We start from the raw sequence: 19,079 nt of genomic DNA, 5'->3' as shown, positions 1-19,079 counted from the left end.
GCAAAAGAATCAAGAACCTAGAGAGAAGCCAGGGAAGAGCCAAGAAAGAGCCAGGAAACCTGGAACAAGAGTGTAAGACCAGATGGGCTGCGGTGGGATCAGATGGCAGGCCACTCCACCACGAGGCCATGCCTTACAGGTAGAGAGCAACCCCCTGGCCTTTGCATGAGCCTCACGTGGAAAGCCAAGGAATGTGCGCCACCAAGCAGTAAACCAACATGTCAGGCAAGGACGCTCGATTTCCTCAGTAAGGAATATTCAGCATTGTTTCAGGGCTTCTTATAGTCTCGAGCACCTGATTTGTTCTTTAAAAAATATTATATAATTTTGATAATAAAAATTAACTAAGGCAAGAAGGAAAATCTGGGCAGTTTTTTGGGCAATAAAGGGACTGGGTAGAGCTTAAGATGCCTCTGGGAGCACCATCCTATGTAATATGGGGACAGAATGAAAATGGAATATGAGAACGATTAGGGAGGCACCTAAGTGTAGAATGGATTGGAAAGAAAGGTGAAACACATTAGAGAAGGCTGCTAGGAGATTTTTCAGGAGGAAAGAGAGATAACTGATGGTCTGAGTTAGAGTGGTGGCAGTGAAAATGGACAAGAGAGGAGAGATTCGTCGACATTTCAAAGGAAAAGTTAATAGGACTTGATGGATTGTGTGGGCTCTGAAGGAAAGAGCTATATTGAAGATAACATTCAGGTCATGGCTACAAAGTTACAAGGTAGGAGAGAGAGACTATTAATTAGAGAAGGTGACAAAGATTACTGCCACGGAGAAGTACAGGTGTGGGTGTTGATGGAGTGGCTGCTGGCAGTACAATTATATAACAGCAAATCAAACCAGATATTGCTCACAGTGTTAAGACATGCTGAATTGTAGAGCTATTACCACCTTCCAGTTTCATGAGAGTGCCTTTTGGGTTAACATCTCTTGCTTAGTGTAGTCACCCTAATAATTGCTCCCTAAAGATAGTCTCATCCTAATCCCAGGATCTGTGAATACATTATTGTAAATGGCAAAAAAAAACTTTGTTTGAGGCCCTATTTCAGAATACTTCCTCTTCCAAAACAAGTGTTCTATGGTGATTATCAAAGTTTAATGACACAGGAGCTAAGTTTATAACCAATATGCTCTACTCAAAGATACAGATGTCTACTTGGATTTACTGTTATATAATTGAGTAGACTTGAGTAAAGCAGATTGCTCTCCATAGTGTGGGTGAGCTCATCCAATCAGCTAAAGGCTCTAGGAAAAAAGACTAAGGTTCACCAAAGAGGAAGGAATTCTCTCTCCAGACTGCCTTTGGACTCAAGGCTGCAACATCAACTTCTGCTGGAATTTCCTGTTTGCTGGCCTGCCCTGCAGGTTTCAGAATTGCCAGCCCCCCCCCCGCCCCCAATCTGGTGAGCCAATTCCTTAAAGTAAATCTCTCCTTGTCTCTCTCTCAATACGTCCTACTAGTTCTGTTTCTCTGGAGAACCTTGACTAATTCAGTGAGGAAAACAACTGTGGTGGTTTTGGTAAACCGTAACCTATAGGAATAAGACACAAAAACAAGTTCTATATCTTTGAGTTTCTATCCTTCTTGGAGTAATGCTATGAGTCTTTAAACCTACAGTGACACTCCAAAGTCCTCTGTAACTATTTAGTAATGGCAGAATCCAGAGAGCTCATGAGGCCCTTTAGGACATAGAAGGAGGTGTTTGGGGAGTGGGTTAGCAATAGGATGGTATGGGGAGGTTCTGGACCTGTCAAGAGTTTCAGAGGACAGAAACTCTAGGTTTGAGGATCACTACTGCACAACAGCTGCAAAAGTAGGGGGAGTTTCTTAACTTATGAAGTAGTAATTTATTCAATTCATTAACGAAAAAGCCATTTCCAGAGAGAGAGAGAGAGAGAGTGTGTGTGTGTCTGTGTGTGTGTGTGTGTAATTGAGGCCATGTTTCCTTAATAAAATGAATGGATATTAGAGATATTTCCTGTTATTAGATACTAATGGATAGTATTTATGGTTTTTTTCATAACCCTATGATAAACTTACAGATGCTTATTGTTGTTGACCCTGAAAAACCTATATTTTTTGTGTCAGCCCAGAAGATGAACATATATGTCTTGTTTATTTGAGCGCAGTCCAGTGCAGCACATTCAGAAGGCTCATATGCCAATTTTTCATTCTGCTAATGGCAAATGCCATGGATAAGAGGCAGAAAAGAAAAGGAAAGATAACATAATGACATTATAAATAGCTGCCTTATATTCCTACAAAGAAGTGCTCTTGCTTTGGGAGCTCAATATTACTTGTCTATACCTATTTCTGACCAGGGTCTTATTGCTTTTAGTTTATGGTTAACTTTGTTGTCATTAACAAGTTAATTAATGTAATAAATATTTATTGAGTGCTAGAAATTCTTCTAGGCACTGGGAATGAATCTACGAACAAAACAGACAGAGCTCCTTCCTAAAGGATAGTATTTGCCCATAGAGGCAAAATGGGTGATTTGAAGGAAATTATGCACTATGAAACAAAAATCACTATGTTTCTAGGATTGCAAAAAATAACATAAAGAGCATCTGAGATAATTTCAAACTTCCCTCTATAAATTATTCATTAAAGTAGTAATTTTAAATAATTTAGCAGAAATAATTCATAGCCTTTCCTCTAAATTTAAGATCATCTCCCTGGGAAGCTTCTTCTGACTGCCCCTCTTTCTCCGGGTTCCCACAGCACCTGGGAGCTACTGCTCATTGCAGTGTACAGGGCTGCAGTGGTCGAGTGGCTGATACTGTGGTCACCTTGGCTGGGCTGCTTGGATCCACATCCTGGCTCTGCCATGATCTGGGCAAGTGATATCAACTCTCAATGCCTCAGCTGTAAAGTGGAGATTAAAACAGTACATACCTCGGGATTGTTGTAAGGAATTAAATGAGTTAAAGTACAGAAAGTGCTTAGAATAGATCTTGACATAGAGTATGTAAAATATGTTAGCTCTTATCAGTGGAAGCCACATTATATCGGTGGCACTTATTTTTGTGATTTTGTTTTCTCTCCCTTTGTCTTGGGTGGCCTCTGAATGTGTGGGTTGTGTTTTACTTCTCTCTCATTCTTCTACCATCTCTCAGTATCTAGGAGAGTACCTAGTACAAAGCAGAGTGTGTTCAACTTCTAAGAATTCATGAAGTTTTTTGTTTTGTTTTTAATAATGATACACAAAAAATACATTTTTGGGATAAACAATCACTCTAAGACTACTTTATTCTGCACCCATGATTTTAATCCTGGGACATGAAGTGATGGAATAAAAAAAAATCCACTATCTTGACTTTAATTTTATTCACATCAATTTTATTTATGTACTATATCAACGGCACCACCTGTTACTGCTGTGTTCACCCAGTGGTTCTCATTGGTGAATCTCAGGCCAGTAGCATCAGCATCATCTAGAAATTAGTGAGAAATGGAAAATTCTTGGGCCCATCCCAGATCTGCTGTGTCAGAAGTTCTGAGTGATACCCAGCAATCTGAATTTTAACAAACCTTCCAAGTGACTCTGCTGTTCACTAAAGTTTGAGAGCAAAAGTAATAAATGCAAGAAAGGATGGGGCTTGGTTCGAATAATTAAGCAAGAGTGGATAGCTAAGAAAATTGAGGTTAACCTCATAAAGAATTAAATAAAACTGCAAAGCATACAAAGTATGTCTTGAGTAAACTTTCTCTCCAGTCTATTCCGTTTCTCTACAAGTTTCTCTTTTCTGTTATGGTTTACATATTTAAAAAACATCTTCTTATGTCTAGTCGATGGAAAAGGCTAGAATAGAGGAGAAAGTTGCATGCTACAAGATATTTATCTTAATTTATTTCTTAGAGAAATACACAATCTTACAGCACTTCAAGAAATAAAGCATTGTTAGAAACAGTATTTCAACCAGACATCATACTTGATATTCTTACAGAAGTAGTCTCCACTTGGATTCTGTAGATAATGATCACGGAGGATATAATTCCTTATAATCAGTCAGATAGCATGGGTGGGAGTCATGCTTATTTCCCAGATTTCCATTACCATCAAGAATTTCTTCTGAAAGTATGCAACTCGCACCTTTCCAGCTTACCTTTCTGGCTTCTGGGATGACCCAAGTCAGAAACTGGTTCTCAGCTGGGCAGGAATGGTATGAAAGTAGCTGGAGACAATGCAGCCAACTGCTTCAGCTCTCAAGCCTCACTTGCTCATTATTACCTGCTGTTAACCCGGCTGTTGCTGTATACTTTGGGTTCTCAACCCAAACTGTTCCATTTTTGTTTTACTCATCTGCTATCCTGTCCCTTGTATTTTGCACTGCCCTGTTCATAATTTGTCCTGTAGGCTCCTATTCACACTTTATCCCAATATCTGTATATCTCATTCAGTCTTCAACTTCAGAGATGCTTAAAATGGGGAAAGGGTAATATACCAAATGAAATTTAGGTTACTACAATGGAAAATGCGCCCAAGGGGCAGTTAATTGAAACTTGACACAATTCTCGTCTCTGTTTCTTCTGGATAGCACTCTTTTTCACTTGTTAACATCTTGCATTCTTTGAATCAGACTGCATTTCCAATTACTTTTAGATATTTTGCAGAATTTTGGGGGTCTTGGCATAGTTAATCAGAACTACAATTCTTTATCTTTCCAGTATTTACTTTATAGACACTATCTATTAATATATACTTTCAGGAGAAACCGAAAGATCTCCATGATATTCTTGGTGCAAAGATTTGGAGAATATCTGGATCCACTGGGGGACATTTTTGGCATTAATGAATGGTTTTGTAAATCACAAATTATTTGGGGGCATTTTTCCACTGCTACTCACTGCAATGGAATATCACATGGTTGATTACCTCCTTCTCTCGGAAACATTTTCTTCACTTGGCTCTCAACACACTACACTCCTACTTCAGTGCATGTTCCTTCTCCTTCTGCTTGTATAGCAATGTCTCTTCCAGGCCTCTAAATATTGCATTGCTCAGGACGCAGACCTTTGCTCTGAACTACGCTTGCTATAGAATGACCTCATCTAGACCATGGCTGTGACTACTATGTATGACCTCCTTCCTGGGCTTCTGACCAATCTGTCAGCAAGCCCCACATCTTTACTTTCAAATATCTACCAAGTAAGAGCAAGTGTCACCACCTCCACTGCTACCAGCAGGTGAGAGCCACCATCATGCCTCCCCCGAGACTACCAGAATGGCCTCCCATCTGGTGTCCCTGCTTCCACGCTTCCACACCTATAATCTGTTCTCCGCAAAGCAGCAAGATAATATTTTTTTAATGTAAATTAGATGACACCAAACCATGTTTAAAATCTTTGCATGGCTTCTCATCACCTCCCAACTCTCTGTCCTCTCACCTTGTTTTATCTTTCTCATAACCAGTATCACTATTTGAAATAATACTGTTTATTTTGTTGTTGTTGTTGAATTGTTTATTCTGTTGCCCTCACTAAAATAAAAGCTCCATGGAGACAGACTTTTCTATTAGGGCCACCTGTGTCTGGAGTACCTAGAAGAGTGTCTGGCACTTTGTTTACACTTGTAACATGAATGAACAAATATGACTGCTTAATAGAATTTTTTAGATCAAAGTTCACTTAATTGGGAGAAAATACGACATTTGCAGGCTCACCTTTTTATCTATAATTACAGAGTCCTCAATTATTACAAAATGTGTGTCGTCGTGGAAATGGAAATCAGCAGAATGAGAAGGAATTATGAATATTGTTGAAATGTGGAGAAGGGCTGACCATTCATAAATGCTAGTTGGACTCAGGACAGCACATTGCCTATGCCCACAGTGTTACAGCGCATCCTCAGGCCGGGGAGGTTTCTTTGATTCTGCAAGACATATTGTTTTGTTTTTCCATGCACCCTGCGGACTCAGGGCCACAGGTGCTTCCTTGTCTGGGGAATAATTCAAGCATGGGAAAGGTCAAATTCTGGCCCTGGTATCAACCTTAGTTACTTCCTTCTTTCCTTCCTTCCTCCCTCTCTCTCTCCCTCCTTCCCTCAACCCTTCCTTCCTCCCTCCCTCCCTTCCTTCCTCCCTTCTATCCTTCCTTGTTTTGCCGACTTTTTACATTCTCCAACCACAGTTATGACGTTTAAAAGCATAACTTTTCAAACTTCACACCTAGAGAAATAAAGAGTCTTTGAAGAAACACTGTAAAAGTGAATAACAGTGGTATAATACTGAAGAAATAGCTCTTTTTTGGGTTATTCAAGTGAAAAACCATTTTGAAGGATTCAAAGTAGTTGTTTTATTTTATTGTTATTTGATACAAATTGAACCATCAGTTCATGAAATTAACTTGAGAATATGCTAAAAATATCCTTGGTAGGAGAAATGAAAAACTGTACATGTAGGTTGTGTGATAAAAAAAATGAAGTGGAAAATCCATAATTTTACATTCAATTTACATGTCAAATCTCCAACTTAACACTATCGTTACAAGATTTGATAATGTGTTACAAGTAAATCTGTGCCTACTTTAGTGTATTTACTTAACGATGATGTGTTTGTCACAAAGGTGAACTGAGTTCACATGAGTACCTTTTTTTCCTACCATCTATTACTTCTCATCCCAGAATGAGGAATAATCTTGACCATTTTCTTTCTTTTACATTGATTTCTTCATTGCTTCAGATTTTCTTTTCAGATGGTTTGAAATGAAAACAAAAAAAGTCCATACAACTACACACTTTGCAAAATTCATATTTTGGGAAACATTAAAATCTATTTTTTGTAAAATATCCTTGATGTTGATTCTATCTGTTCCTAATTTTCTCTTCAGGGAGCAAGATTAGTAATTCTTCACTTGTGAAAACTCCTCTTTCCATGTAAAACTATGATACATTATAAGACACACAGCTCAGTCCCATAGGTATGAAGGAAAGGAGCAATCAAAAATAATTTATAAATATAATTTTAAAATAATATTTTTGGTGTTAACAAACCATAAAATAACTAGAAATAAATCTAACAAAAGTTTTCAAGAATTTTATAAACATATAACATTCTTTGAAAGACATAAAAAGACCCAAATAAATAAAGTTTCATGCTATGGTCAGAAAGAGTTAAGTATAATACAAATGGCAGTTTTAACCAAATTAATCTATAATTTTATTTCAATTTTATTAGAGTTTTTCATGGAATTTGACAAACTGATCCTGAATATCATAGGACTAATAAAAGAAGAAGAAAAACAAAAATAATTTAAAGAATGAGGTGGGGATCAGCTTTAATAGATATCAAGTTTCACTACGAATTTAATTATATGTCTACATAGAATACCATAAAAATTAAAAGACAAGCCACCTATTAAGCAGATATTTACAATGTATAAAACTGGCAAATGGTTATGATCTAGAATATACATATAAAGAAAAAGCTCCCAAAACTCAATAACAAAAAAATACCCAACAGAAATAAATGAAGACTATTAAATGGAAATTCACCAAAGATAAATGAAATTGTAAATAACAGAAGAAAAGATGCTTAACTATATTTGTAATGAACATATTAATTAAAGAGAAAGATACCACTTCACACCTGTCAGATTGGCAAAAATAAATTGCCTCACAATTCTTAACATAGAAAAGATGTGGAGCAATGGCACAATACCGCTGGTGAAATTATAAATTGGTAAAAATATTTTCCAAAGAAATTTGAAAATATCTAGCACTGTAGAATAAGTACATACCTGTTTAACTCATAAATTCTATAAGTAATTATATCTCCTGAAAAATTAGCACACATATACATAGGAATTCATATGCAAGAATGTTCACGATGAATGTTGTTCATCAAACAACACAACGCTATAGAATATTTCAAATGAATGACCTAGATCTACACATATATAAGTATAAAAAATTAATAGTGGGCTAAAATAGTAAGTTGAAGGAAAAAAGTGTGATATTTACAAAATTACAAAACAGTATACATGAATTATGGATACAAACATATGTAGTAAAAGGATGAAGAACTGCCCAAGAATGATCATCAAGAAATTTAATTAAAGTATGGTTCCTTTTCAAGTGTGTGGAATCACAGAGGAAAACAGAGAAATTCAACTAGATCTGTAATGTTTTTAATTGGATTTTTTTGTGTGTGTGAGGAAGATCAGCCCTGAGCTAACATCCATGACAATTCTCCTCTTTAGATCTGTAATGTCTTATTTCTCAAAAATAAAAGATCTGAAGCAAATGTAACAAAAGTTTAAGATTTGGCAAAGCTAAGTGATGGGTACGAGGGTGTTGCTTATGTTGTCCTCTATATTGTTCTGCATGTTTAAATTATTTGATGATATAAAAAGAGACAACTCAATATGACAGTTATCTCCTACTCAGCAAATGAGCTATTTTCTGTGAACCTAAATATATGGCAAGTCCAAGATAAATCTCAGAGCTACAGTGACTACTATATATGTGCTGAATATCTAGTTACATGCTCCACATTTCATAAACACATTAGGAGATAATATGCTGAATTAATGCTTTCACACATCACTGGTGATCATATGCATCTTCTTGCAGGTGAAGATATTGCTACTTGTAAATGGACATATGCTTTGACATGCTTTTCTAGAAATTGACATGGGCTTTACTAAGCCAGTTCTCCTTTCTGTGTGAAGGTAAATAATCTGATCCAAAGTAACCTAGGTTCCTTTGCGCTAAACTAACTGCCACTTACAGTGATTGAGCCAGCGACTGCAGCCTCTTAAACACAAGCTAATCTATTCATTTTTTCCTATCCATGACAGGAGATTCTGTGCAATGCCCAGCCTTTGGAAGAGTTCTGAAGAGAAGTTAGGGAAAGTCACAGACCTGCTGTAGTAAAATTCATGAGACTCTGCAGAGGATGGCTTGAAGCTCAGACTAGGGCAGAGCTACAGAGGGGATCAAGCAATTGCGTTTGGCCAGGTGTGCTGTTCTGCCTCACCACCACACCACGTCAGTGGCGTTCAAACTGATTTCACGGTGGCCCAGACCAGGTGTGTTTCTATAAACATCTACCAACAAAACGGGAGTTGTGCAAAATGATACTTACTCTGACTTTAAGGGATCCCCTCTGATACTTTCTATTCTACTATCTTATATATCAGTAAAAAATTGCCTGTTAAAATTCCCTATATTGATTTCACAGTCCCTGATGATTCACACACTAGAAAGTTGTTCATGAATTATTTCTATGACTGTTGTGTTCAAAAGCCCTACATTACATTAATATATCAAGTTTATTTGGAAACCTTTTATTATTCTACTCCCAGGGAGAATTTTTTTCTATGAAAAATTCTTATCAATGGAAAATGTTATTTTTAAATCAATAAGGAAGCATTACAAGGTAAGACAACCTTAAACCACATTTGATTTCTTGTACACTTTCTATCTTATCTTTGCAAACTGCCCCCCACCCGCAACTTTGCTTGCCTAGGGGAAAAAAACGTCAAAATGAGGAAATTCATCAGCTAGACAGGAGTGAAAATGACCAAGACATAACGGCATGGAATAGCATTTTACTTATTATAAATGAATTGACAGGGAATAAATCCAGACTTTACCAAAAACAACTTGGAAAAAAAAAGAGGATGAGGCATTAATAAGATAAACAGTTTTGACTAATCCAGCATTGAGCTCCACACTTTTAAAGACCTGTAGGTATCTGTTAGTGATCCTACGGCTCATCCTTGGGGCAGTCAATACTCAAGGTACACTTTGTTAATTCCTTGTGACTACCTCCCCTCACAATGTCCTAACCTCCAGTTTATTTCAGCTAAAATACAGAGTAATCAGTAATAAATGTTTAATAAATAAAACATTTCACCAAATAACTGGAGAACTGTCCTCAGGGATAGACACCTGGAATTCCAGCTGATCACTGTCTGCTGAACTTACCTCAAAGAATACTTCTAGTGGTGTTTCCACAGAAATTCCTCAACAACCTACCATTTCTTTCCTAAACTCTCTCCCTCAGTTAATTCCACTTTATATATATGGCATCTCAAACCTTATCATCAATTCAACTTGAAAATAATGAAAATGCAGGGGCAAAGTCTTAAAGACCAGCTATTTTGGAACTGACATTAATCCAAGATTATAGGGTCAAGGAGGCAAGCAAAACGTGAGTTCAGTCATATTCATGTCTATCTTGCATATTTTTATTATGTAATTTCCATTGTGTTATTTTGTACTTCCACTAGGAATTAGAGCCTAATGTTATGAGGGTTGTTTGCTTCTGTTGTAGGTTTAGTTGCATCTTCATCTAGCAACACCTACCAATAAGGTTTCCGAATGAATTACCTAGATTATATTGAACTTTCCATTTTTAGTTTCTTTTTTAAAATGTAATGTTTTTACAAAAATCTTTTTCAAACACAGAATCATCATTAAATTCTAGTAATGGTTCAAAACTTGCATATGCTACTAACTTTCTAATCTTTGTAAAGAGATTTTTCTTTTTTGCATTAGAGAAGAATATTTTCTCTCTGTGAAAGATCAGTATGAAGATGAGTTATTTTGCAGGTCCGTAATACATTGCAGCAATTATGGGCTGATAAACTTGGCTGCCGTCAGAATCACCTGGGAAACTATAAAGCACTGATTGCTGGGACCCACCCCCAGATTAATCGGGGTGTATGACTAATCTTCATTAATCAGGGGTGTATGACTTAGGCATGGGATGTTGTCAAAGCTCTGCAGCTAATGATAATCTGCACCAAGTTTGAGAAGCCCTGCTCTGACCCCTTGATACTCAGCGACAGGTCTGGGGACTAGCAGCTTCACCCGGGAGCTGGTTAGACAAGCAGAAGCTTCACTGTGCCCCAGACCTACTGAATCAGATCCACATTATCAGGGGCTCTGATTTAACCCATCCAGAATTCTTTTTCTATAAAAATAAGGGGCCAAAGCTAGTCCATTCTTTTCAATTCTAAAATTCTTATTCTACAACCTAAACAAGACACTGAGAAGCACTTTGAAACTGAACCCGAATTTTTTACCTATAAAACTGAGAGACCAAAACCACTCTATCCCCTCCAAACACACCATTCTCATTCCACACACCTAAACAAATATGTTGCTAAGGGAATTTGTGAAAACTCTGTTATCATTCCATCCTCATACCTTTGCACGCACTTTCTCTCACCTACAATCTGTTTCCTTCTCTTTTCTCACTGGGACACCTCATTGAAGATCTAGGTAAACTCTTCTCTCTTTCATGAGGCACATCCTAAAAAACAATATAGCTTTTCTCTGAAGTTCTATTGTCAATATCCTCAGTGCCACCAAGTTGAGCACGTCGTTTGTTTCCACTATAACATATACACTATCTTGTTTACCCAATTAAAGGGTAAGTGTCCTAAATAAGGAATCATGTCATTCTCCTTTTCTATCCAAATCTAATGTCTAACTTTTGGGGTTTTTTTTTTTTTTTTTTGGTGAGGAAGACGGGCCCTGAGCTAACATCTATTTCCAATCCTCCTCCTTTTTTCCCCCTAAAGCCCCAGTAGATAGTTGTATGTCATAGTTGCACACCCTTCTAGTTGCTGTATGTGGGACGCGGCCTCAGCATGGCCAGAGGAGCGGTGCGTGGGTGTGCGCCCAGGATCCGAACCGGGCCACCAGTAGCAGAGTGCACGCACTTAATCACTAAGCCACGGGGCCGGCCCTAATGTCTAACTTTTGTAAGTGAATTATATATTGTTAAAAAGTATACGGGAAATAAAAATAAGTTTTCACTAATCTCACAAGATTACTTATTCAAAACTAGCCTATCGTTGGCCTTTCCCCATAACATAACCTCACCATACACAATAAAGGTTCTCACACATCTAGGTGAGTGACAATCAGCTGTGCCTTAAGACTCCTGTTCTCTTCTTACTGCTGCCCTGAGGCCTGTCAGCCTGATGATGAAACTGCTTCAAATAACACAGAAACTACAGAAAAAGCCTCTGCTCCCTATCCTACAGTATTCCTACAGTAAACCTCTCATATTCTTTAGCTCCGTGCCTGTCTTACTCACCATTACATCTCTATCGTTGTGTTTGGCCATAATAAGTGAATTATAAATAGTGTGTCAACAAATTATGCAGGAACAAACAATTTTGAAAAAACACTACTGAGCTCATGATAACATTTATAAGTAGGATTTTTCTTATAGTAGCCTCTACATATACTTTTCTTGGTATTTATATATATTTTTCTTTTTATGATACAAATAATACATAGTCATTGTAGAAAACACAGATTAAGTAAAAAGGAAAAAGAAATATGATCCCTGAAATTGCACAACCCAAATATAACAACTGTTAACAGGTGCATGTCTGTGCAAACCACCAATTTACATATGTAAACATATATGCCATTAAACATAAGTACTTTTTTAAACAGAGGATCACACTCTACTGCTGCGTATCTTGCTTTTATTCAGTTAAGTTTATGTCAAAGCATCGATCCAGCCAGCAAATCAATTTATAATAAAATTTATTTATGAAGATTGCATTAATGGATGTACAAAATTTATTTAATCAATTACCTATATTTGGAAGATTACTTCCACTTTTGGTAATTATGCTATGATGAACAACATCCATCATAAATGTACTTGTCCGAGCAATTCTTTAGAATAGAAATCAGGAAGTAGGTTTGCTGATTTCAAAACTTATTCACATTTTTAGGGCCTGTGATAAAAAAAAATACTGAATGGACCTCTAGACATTTGTGCTAGTTCTCACCAGGGGATGAGAATTGTCTAAAACATTTAATCAGCAATGCAGCTAGCTATATTCTTGGCTATAATTTTTATTAAATACTAGTTACATACAGTGAAATATGACATAAAGAATAATTGATGCAGTTGGAAAATACTCACATTCTTCTGGAGGGTAGATTTCAGTTTGGAGAGATCGGAACTCATAATGTGGTATTTCGTGTTTGAATATGGATGTGAGAATATCATCAAGTTCACCAATGTCATTCTGTTTGCAAATGAAAAAAAAATTTTTCTTAGTTCAATTATTTACATAGAAACTCATCTTAGTGCGATATAATAAAAAATTATTAACTGGAATAAATACTGGGTAATCTTTAATAATACTGATGCCTTTTTTGAAAGACTGATACGAAACGGGCTTGTCGAAAAGCCAATTATTAAAATAATAGAAAAATAGATGCAAGAAATAAAAGTCTTTGCTCTTAGATGAGTAACTTTACTTAAATACCCACTAATTTTAAAAGAGCAACACAGCAGGTCAGTGATAAGACTGAAATTTGTTTCAATAATAAATTCTGTTAAAATACACGTTACATTTTAATAAATGAAATAATAGAATGATGAGTCTGATTATTCAACTTAAGGGTTAGAAATGAGAGAGTCTTAAATAGATTATTTTATTTCTGTGTCAAAGTGAGGGAGAACATTCGTCTTGGCCTATTTTTTCCCTGCAGATATATAGAATAGCTCCATGTCTACCCCACTTCACTAATCGGAGCATTTGGGGAGGAGTCATGCAGAAGCCAAGTGCTCTACTACGGTGGCATAACCTACTACAAAGACCAGCATTCTTTTAAAACCATGTTTTGTGAAGCTGTGGCTGGGACTAAGTTGACGTGACGATTGTCGCTGAGGAGGTAGGCCAATCACAAAGCCATGTGGTGGAGAGAGAACTGTGGAACAGAAGGTCCTAATTAAGACTTTTGAAATGATTTCCAAATAAAATTAGACATATTCCCAACATATAGTCACAGAATTTAAGTGCCTGGATTGAAAATATATATATTTTTGTTGTGCAATTTCTTAAATTTTTCAGTAATCTGGGTGCCTCAAATGAAAAAGTGGTTCAGGCCTCTCTGGACTTTCTGAAGTTCTGCCTGGAAGTGGGGAGAGGGGATGAAAGTCCTTTTCTCAACCTATAGCTATGCAGTACGGAGTAAAACCCAACACTGATCTACTTAATGCTATGGACCAGGTGAAACTCTTAGCTCTGAAATATTAAAAATAATAAAAGGGAGGGGAGGTGCGACAACAAGCTCTGCCTTCAAGAAATTCACAGTCCTGTCATTACCCGCAGGCAGTGAACTGAGTTCTAGGTACGACAGAAAGTCTCTACGGGACAGGGGCAGTGCGGGCAAAAGGGAGGCGGCTCGGTTCCACAGAGCAAGAAATGCTCAGGAAAGGCTTTATGGAGGAGATGACCTAAGCTGAGATTGCCATGCATAAAAGGAGCATTCTGGACTAAAGGAACAAATTGTATATAGTCATGGGGGTATCACAAAACAGGGCCTGGTTAAGGACTTTAGAAATTTCCTTAAGACCGCAGAAGCATGAGGGAAAAGAAGGAAGTGGGCACTTAAAAAAGTGCCTTGTATCTCTGATAAAAAGTTTCTAATTCATCCTGTAAGCAACAAGGAGTTGTTTAAGACCTATAACGCTTAACATGGAAACGTTTATTGTGTGGATTAAATTAAGTTTATTTAAGTTTCAGCATGATTATGATTGCTTATGTGGTTGAATATTGATACTGAATGGAACCTATTCTATAAATAAAGATGCGATAATTTTATATTAGTAATAATTACTCTTTTCAGGAATTCTTTGATAGGAGTTGTGGAGCAAAACACTATTGGCAATATATTTGTACTATCTTTTTACTAAAGCTCAAAACGAATATGTTTTAGCTATATGAGCTGATGAAAGGAATTAGGAAAACATGAAAATCATAACATTAGTTTATAAATTTTCTTCAAAATTTGTGTCAACGGCCATGAGAGTTCTGCATGGGCTATTACTAGTCATTGGTATTTTTACATAAGGAGATAAATCTACTATTTCTTTCCAAAAGTATATAAGATTGAGTGGGTGGAGACTGGTGCGTGATAGAGTTTCTATGCTCACGTATAAGTTAGGCATAAGATAATCTCTGGGATTCCTTCCAGCTCTGAGATTCCGAGACGTAGATAAGAACTCAAAAGAGCAAGAGTTCCCACTAGGAATCTGAGAAGCACTGTTTCTCAGACAGAGACACCCTGGCGCTTCAACATGAGAACGCCACACCTTACATCATTGAATCTTAAAAGCAAAGTAGCAGTGTTTTTAGAATCAGGAGGAAAAAACCTCACCATGTAGACAAAGATTTAATTAATTAGGAAAGAATACAGATGCTTTTTAATATTCTAGCCTACCATAATTAGTTGAATCACTTCTATTTTTAATTTCATAATCATATTACTAGTATTAAGCTTGAATGTAAATATATGGCATAGAACACAAAACAAAGATGTAAAAAATCACAGAAATGGCTACTAAAAATAATCCCAAAAGGATTTCTCCCCAGAAGATATCCTAACTAGAAAAATCTGATTTGAGCAGCTATGCTTCTTTTAAAATCATCTTTCAAGGACACAAAAAAGCATCTTTTCTAAACACTGGCATTGGAATTTGAAAATGTCATAAATTTTCCTCTCCTTGAAATAAATTGTACAACCCAAAGAATACTTAATGAGATTGATACAATTGTTGTTCAAATAGAAAAATTAAAATTGAGTTTAATATTTGTTCAGCAACATTCCCAACCATCCTAAGATTTTAGTTACTAATGAGCAAATTGATGTAAAATTAAGAGTAGAATAAAATGATAACATTTTATTGATATTATTATTTGGTTATAGGAAAAATTAAATATATGTACATAATATAAACATATATGCATAGACATGTATGTTTAGACATAGATCTATATCTATCTATTGCAAATATTGAAAAAAAAGCAGAAAATAAAAAAGCTATGAAATAGAGAAATAATTATAAAATAACAACACTCTGTACATATGAAGTAAATATATAACTTTTCCCAGGAGAGTTCTTTCAGTGCCATGTAGGATTAATGAACACACTTTAAAAAATCATTTGTATACATATTTATAAATCACAACTCTGTTTGAATCTGAAGATGTTATATATATTTATATTTATTCCTCACAAACAACTTTATTAAAATGAATATTTCTTTCTAAAAGAGAAAAAACATATGAAATATCTGTTTTAAAAGACCCGTTGAGATATGGACTTCCACTATTGGGAAGATGGAGTAGTTGTACTTTCTCCTTCTCCTCTTCCTAAATACAACTAAAGTGTCCAGTTTCAATAGAGAACCAATTGTTATACCAAGAACCAGGAAGATCTCTAACTGAATGAAAATAGATAATAAATAAATGCCAACACCAAGATGACAAAGATTTTAGAATTATCTGACAAAGATTTTAAAAGTCATGATAAAAATGCTTCAACAAGCAATTACAATAATTCTTGAAATAAATTAAAAAAAATAGAGAGCCTCAGCAAGAAAATAGAAAGTCTTGGCAAAGAAAGAGAAGGTATGAACAAGAATCAAATGGAAATTTTAGAACTAAAAAATACAATGATCAAAATAAAACCTCAGTGGTGGGCTCAACAGCAGAATGAAAAGTACAGAGGAAACAATCAGTGACGTCGAAGATATAACAGTGAAAATTACTCCATCTTAACAACAGAGAAAAAATAGACTGAAAAAAAATAAACAAAGTGTTAGGGACCTGTGACACTATAACAAAAAATGTAACATTCATCTGATCAGAGTCCCAGAAGGAGAGGTGAAAGAGCACGGGAATGAAAAAGTATGCAAAAAAATAATGGCTGAAAACCTCCTCAATTTAGCAAGAGACAAACTTACACTGAGCAAACCACAAACAAGATAAACCCAAAGAACTACATGCTAAAAGACATCATATGGGCCGGCCCTGTGGCTTGGTGGTTAAGTGCGCGCGCTGCGATGCTGGTGGCCCGGGTTCGGATCTCGGGTGCGCATCGAGGCACCACTTCTCCGTTCATCCTGGGGCCGAGTCCCACATACAGCAACTAGAGGGATGTGCAGCTACGACATGCAGCTATCCACTGGGGCTTTGGGGGGAAAAAATAAAATAAATAAAATCTTAAAAAAAAAATAAAATAAAATAAAAGACATCATAATTATAATTCTGAAAATTAAAAACAAAAAAATTTCGAAAGAAATGAGTGAGAAATAAAATCTTACCTATAGGTTAAAAATAATTAGCAACACAGTAGAAATCATGAAGGCCAGAAAGAAGTGGCACAATATTTCTCACGTGCTAAAAGAAAAGAACTGTTAGCCAAGAATCTTACGCTCAGCAAAAACATCCTTCAGGAATGAAGGGGAAATCAAGACATTCCCACATGAAGGAAAACTTAGGGAATTTGCTGCCAGCAGATGTACCCTAAAATAATGGATAAAGGAAGTTCTCTATAAAGTAAGGCTATGATAAAGGAAGGACACTTGGGACAGGAGGAGGGAAGAAAGAACACAGCAAGTAAAACATACAGTCAACACCACAGGCTTTCCTTCTCCTCTTGAGTTTTCTAAACAATGTTTGATGGTTGAAGCAAACATTACAAAAGTGTCCAACGTGGTTCTAAATGTATGCAGAGGAAATAGTTAAGACATTTGTATCATAAATGAGGGAGGGGGAAAAGGAGGTAAATTTCTATACCTCACTCAAACTGGTAAAATGAGGACACAGGTAGAGTGTCATAAATTACATATATATAACAACATCCAGAGCAACCACTAAACCACTAAAAACGACGTGTAAAAAGATGTACTCAAAATACCAGAGATAAATCAAAATAGAAATCTAGAAAAATGTGTAAGTTTTCTTAAAGAAAGAAAGGAAAGAAAACAAAGGGCAAAAAACCCAGAGAAATGAAAAGCAGAGAGCAAACTAAAAACAAAAAATAAAATGTCACAATAAAGCCCTAACGTATCAATGGTTACATTAAGTGTAAATGGTCTAAATACACTAATTATTATTTTTTTGGAGGTAGATTTACTTTTTATTGAGGTAACATTGGTTTATAACATTATATAAATTTTAGGAGTACATCGTTGTATTTCAATTTCTGTGTAGACTACATTATGTTCACCACTCAAAGACTAATTAAAATCCATCACCACACACATGTGCCTAATCACCCCTTTCACCCTCCTCTCTCCCCACATCCCCTTTGGTAACCACCAATCCAATCTCTATCTCTATGTGATTGCTTGTTGTTGTTTTTATCTTCTATTTATGAGTGAGATCATACAGTATTTGACTTTCTCCCTCTGACTTATTTTTCTTAGCATAATACTCTCAAGGTCCACCAATGTTGTCACAAATGACAAGATTTCATCCCTTTTTATGGCTGAGTAGTATTCCATTGTGTATATATATCAAATCTTCTTTATCCATTCGTCCCTTGATGGGCACCTAGGTTGCTTCTAAGTCTTGGCTATTGTGAATAATGCTGCAGTGAACACAGGGGTGCATATATCTCTATACATTTGTGTTTCCATGTTCTTTGGATAAATACCCAGCAGTAGAACAAATAAATACCTAGCTGGATCACATTGTAGTTCTATTCTTAATTTTTTGAGGAATCTCCATACTGTTTTCCATAGTGGCTGCACCAGTTTGCACTCCCACCAGCAGTGTATGAGAGTTCCCTTCTCTCCACATCCTCGCCAACACTTGTTATTTCTTGTCTTGTTAATTATAGCCATTCTGACAGGAGTGAGGTGATATCTCATTGTAGTTTTGATTTGCATTTCCCTAATAATTAGTGATGTTGAACATCTTTTCATGTGCCCGTTGGCCATCTGTATATCTTCTTTGGAGAAATATCTGTTTCGATCTTTTGCCTATTTTCAATCAGGTTGTTAGTTTTTTTGTTGCTGAGATGGATGTGTTCTTTATATATCTTGGAGATTAACCCCTTATCAGACATATGGTTTGCAAATATCTTCTCCCTATTATTAGGCTGTCATTTTGTTTTGTTGATGGTTTCCTTTGCTGTGCAGAAGCTTTTCAGTTTGATGTAGTCCCATTTGTTTAGTTTTCTATTGTTTCCCTTGCCCTGTCAGACACGGTGCTTGAAAATATGCTGCTAAGGCGGATGTCGAAGAGTGTACTGCCTATGTTTTCTTCTAGAAGTTTCATGGTTTC

General features: G+C 36.2%; 1 protein-coding gene across 3 annotated transcripts in view; it reads right to left on the bottom strand.

The window, feature by feature from the left end:
- Window positions 1-19,079, bottom strand: part of BANK1 (B cell scaffold protein with ankyrin repeats 1) — a 316,316-nt gene that overhangs the window by 188,263 nt on the left and 108,974 nt on the right. For all 3 annotated transcript variants that reach the window (XM_058547580.1, XM_058547581.1, XM_058547582.1), the window contains exon 6: window positions 12,916-13,021. In XM_058547580.1, coding sequence (XP_058403563.1) covers window positions 12,916-13,021 — 106 coding nt within the window. The remainder of the gene's footprint in view (window positions 1-12,915; window positions 13,022-19,079) is intronic.

This window comes from Diceros bicornis, chromosome 8 (genome assembly GCF_020826845.1).
Source record: "Diceros bicornis minor isolate mBicDic1 chromosome 8, mDicBic1.mat.cur, whole genome shotgun sequence".
Lineage (NCBI taxonomy): Eukaryota > Metazoa > Chordata > Mammalia > Perissodactyla > Rhinocerotidae > Diceros > Diceros bicornis.
The sequence above is the reverse complement of the archived record's forward strand: the minus strand, read 5'-3'. Positions and strand labels throughout refer to the sequence as shown.